This window comes from Aplysia californica, unplaced genomic scaffold, assembly GCF_000002075.1.
Source record: "Aplysia californica isolate F4 #8 unplaced genomic scaffold, AplCal3.0 scaffold00008, whole genome shotgun sequence".
NCBI classification, from domain to species: Eukaryota; Metazoa; Mollusca; class Gastropoda; order Aplysiida; family Aplysiidae; genus Aplysia; species Aplysia californica.
Genome location: NW_004797278.1, coordinates 1,751,771 through 1,753,662, shown reverse-complemented (window position 1 = coordinate 1,753,662; position 1,892 = coordinate 1,751,771). Strand labels below are relative to the sequence as shown.

Below are 1,892 nucleotides of genomic sequence, written 5' to 3'. Positions count from 1 at the left end.
TCTATCTATCTATCTATCTATCTATCTATCTATCTATCTATCTATCTATCTATCTTTTTCTTGCACTGGTCTGTTAACTAAGAGTCGGGATAAGCAACAAAACTGACCACACAAACCTCACAGAGTAAGCCCAGTCTTCAAACGGATCAATTTGTTCAATAATGCGTTAAATTCAAACGAAAGCATCCTTAAAACTTTAAAAGAGAAAAGTGTTCTTTCATGGTCCTTTACGGATCTTCTTAGACGAATTGTAAGTCTTCCCCTCAGGTTTGTCACGTACAAAATAGATGAGACAGAGGTGGCCCTCGATGTGAAATCGATTAAAAAAGCAATTACCTTATTATAATTATATGGCTCATTTCCCGGCAAAGAGACTTATATCATGGGAATCACAACGATCAATTATACAATATTTTTATAAAGTTCGCTTTCAAATTGAGACAAACACTTAGAGCTGCCATGAAGCAAAATAAAGAAGAAAAAAGACTATATCATAAGCGTACATATATTGCCAAAGAGAGTACACTCACGTCTCGTGTACAATCTTTGTTACTACTCACTTGGCATATGCCTTCTCTACAAGCGACACCCAGTACTCATTGGGGTCGGAGGAGCGAGCAAAGAGTAGACTGCCGTCCACAGTTGGCAGGAGATCGTCCACTGTGACGTCTACCCAAGTGCCGAACTGCCAGAACCGACAATGGAAGCTGCCGTGATAGCCCTGAGTGCCAAAACTGTTGTCCTCGGGAATTATCTGAAAACAAGACGCCCCAAAATCAATATGCAAAGAACTACGATGTTGACTTTGCTAATGAGTTTCGGGGAGTGTCGCATTTGGCTAAAGCTTACCTAAAGGCGACCCGAATTCGTCTTGCTGATGCATTTGATTATAATATATTCGTGTTGTATTTTATTGTCTGACGAAAACCGGCGTCTGTGGGGGTAATTTTCAGGCGCTTCGCCGTCGCACGAAGGAGACCCGATGTCGATTCCCGTGTGGGGAACATTTTTAATCGAGTATCTCGATCTTTCTGGTGGGGTGTTGTGTCTCTCTTAGGCAAGGCTGGCACTGACAGACAGGGTCGAAGCCTGCATCCTAAATGGTCAAAATTATGTCACTTGGGGCAAAAGACTCCTGCATGTTTGACGAAAGTTGTCAGAAGTATAACATTGAAGCGAAGCAAACAAGATTATACACGATTTGTGATCTGTAAGGACACTTCACAATAAACTCCAATAGTCCCAAACTTCGTTTTTAACGTTTGCCTATAGTATTAAAGTGAGCAATTCCCAGTAATCGTGAGATTGCGGGTTCGGTGTTTCGAGTTTCAGCTCGGTTTCATGTTGTGTCTTTGGTGGTTGGCGGGTGCTCTGGTGTGGTTTGCTCCTTCTTTCCTATCAAAAATCTATCGTCCTTATCTCCCCTTCTTCTTTTTTATGTTTGTTACTCTCTTGTAACACCTCTAATCTTCTGGCGCTTATATGATCTTATGCAGTTGCGAGCGCCGTAAAACCTCTACTAAAACTAAAAAATGAAATTCTCACTTGGCTCGTTTCTTTTGGAGATAGACGTTAGACTTTTAAATAACCTAACAGTGTTATAACCTATACCATTTCACCATTATTTTTCAAATCCCATTCCATTTCCTCTTAAGTTTCTAGTCACTACTCTTCTCTATTCATGTATCAATAGACACAAACCATCCCCTTAAAACACGTAACACAAAAAAGCCAAGGCATTCCTTCCTTTTAGAAAAGTCTTGAAAGTCAACAATTTTACTGTCACTATAGATCCCTATAATGTTGTAAAATGCGACAAAGTCACGGACAAACTTTTCTATATTTCATTGGTAGGTCTTCCTTCAACGTTATTCTTACGTGTGGTCATAACC

General features: G+C 40.2%; 1 protein-coding gene across 1 annotated transcript in view; it reads right to left on the bottom strand.

The window, feature by feature from the left end:
• Window positions 1-1,892, bottom strand: part of LOC101856547 (calpain-3) — a 62,634-nt gene that overhangs the window by 11,084 nt on the left and 49,658 nt on the right. Inside the window, exon 4 of the mRNA XM_035969726.1 lies at window positions 561-808. Coding sequence (XP_035825619.1) covers window positions 561-808 — 248 coding nt within the window. The remainder of the gene's footprint in view (window positions 1-560; window positions 809-1,892) is intronic.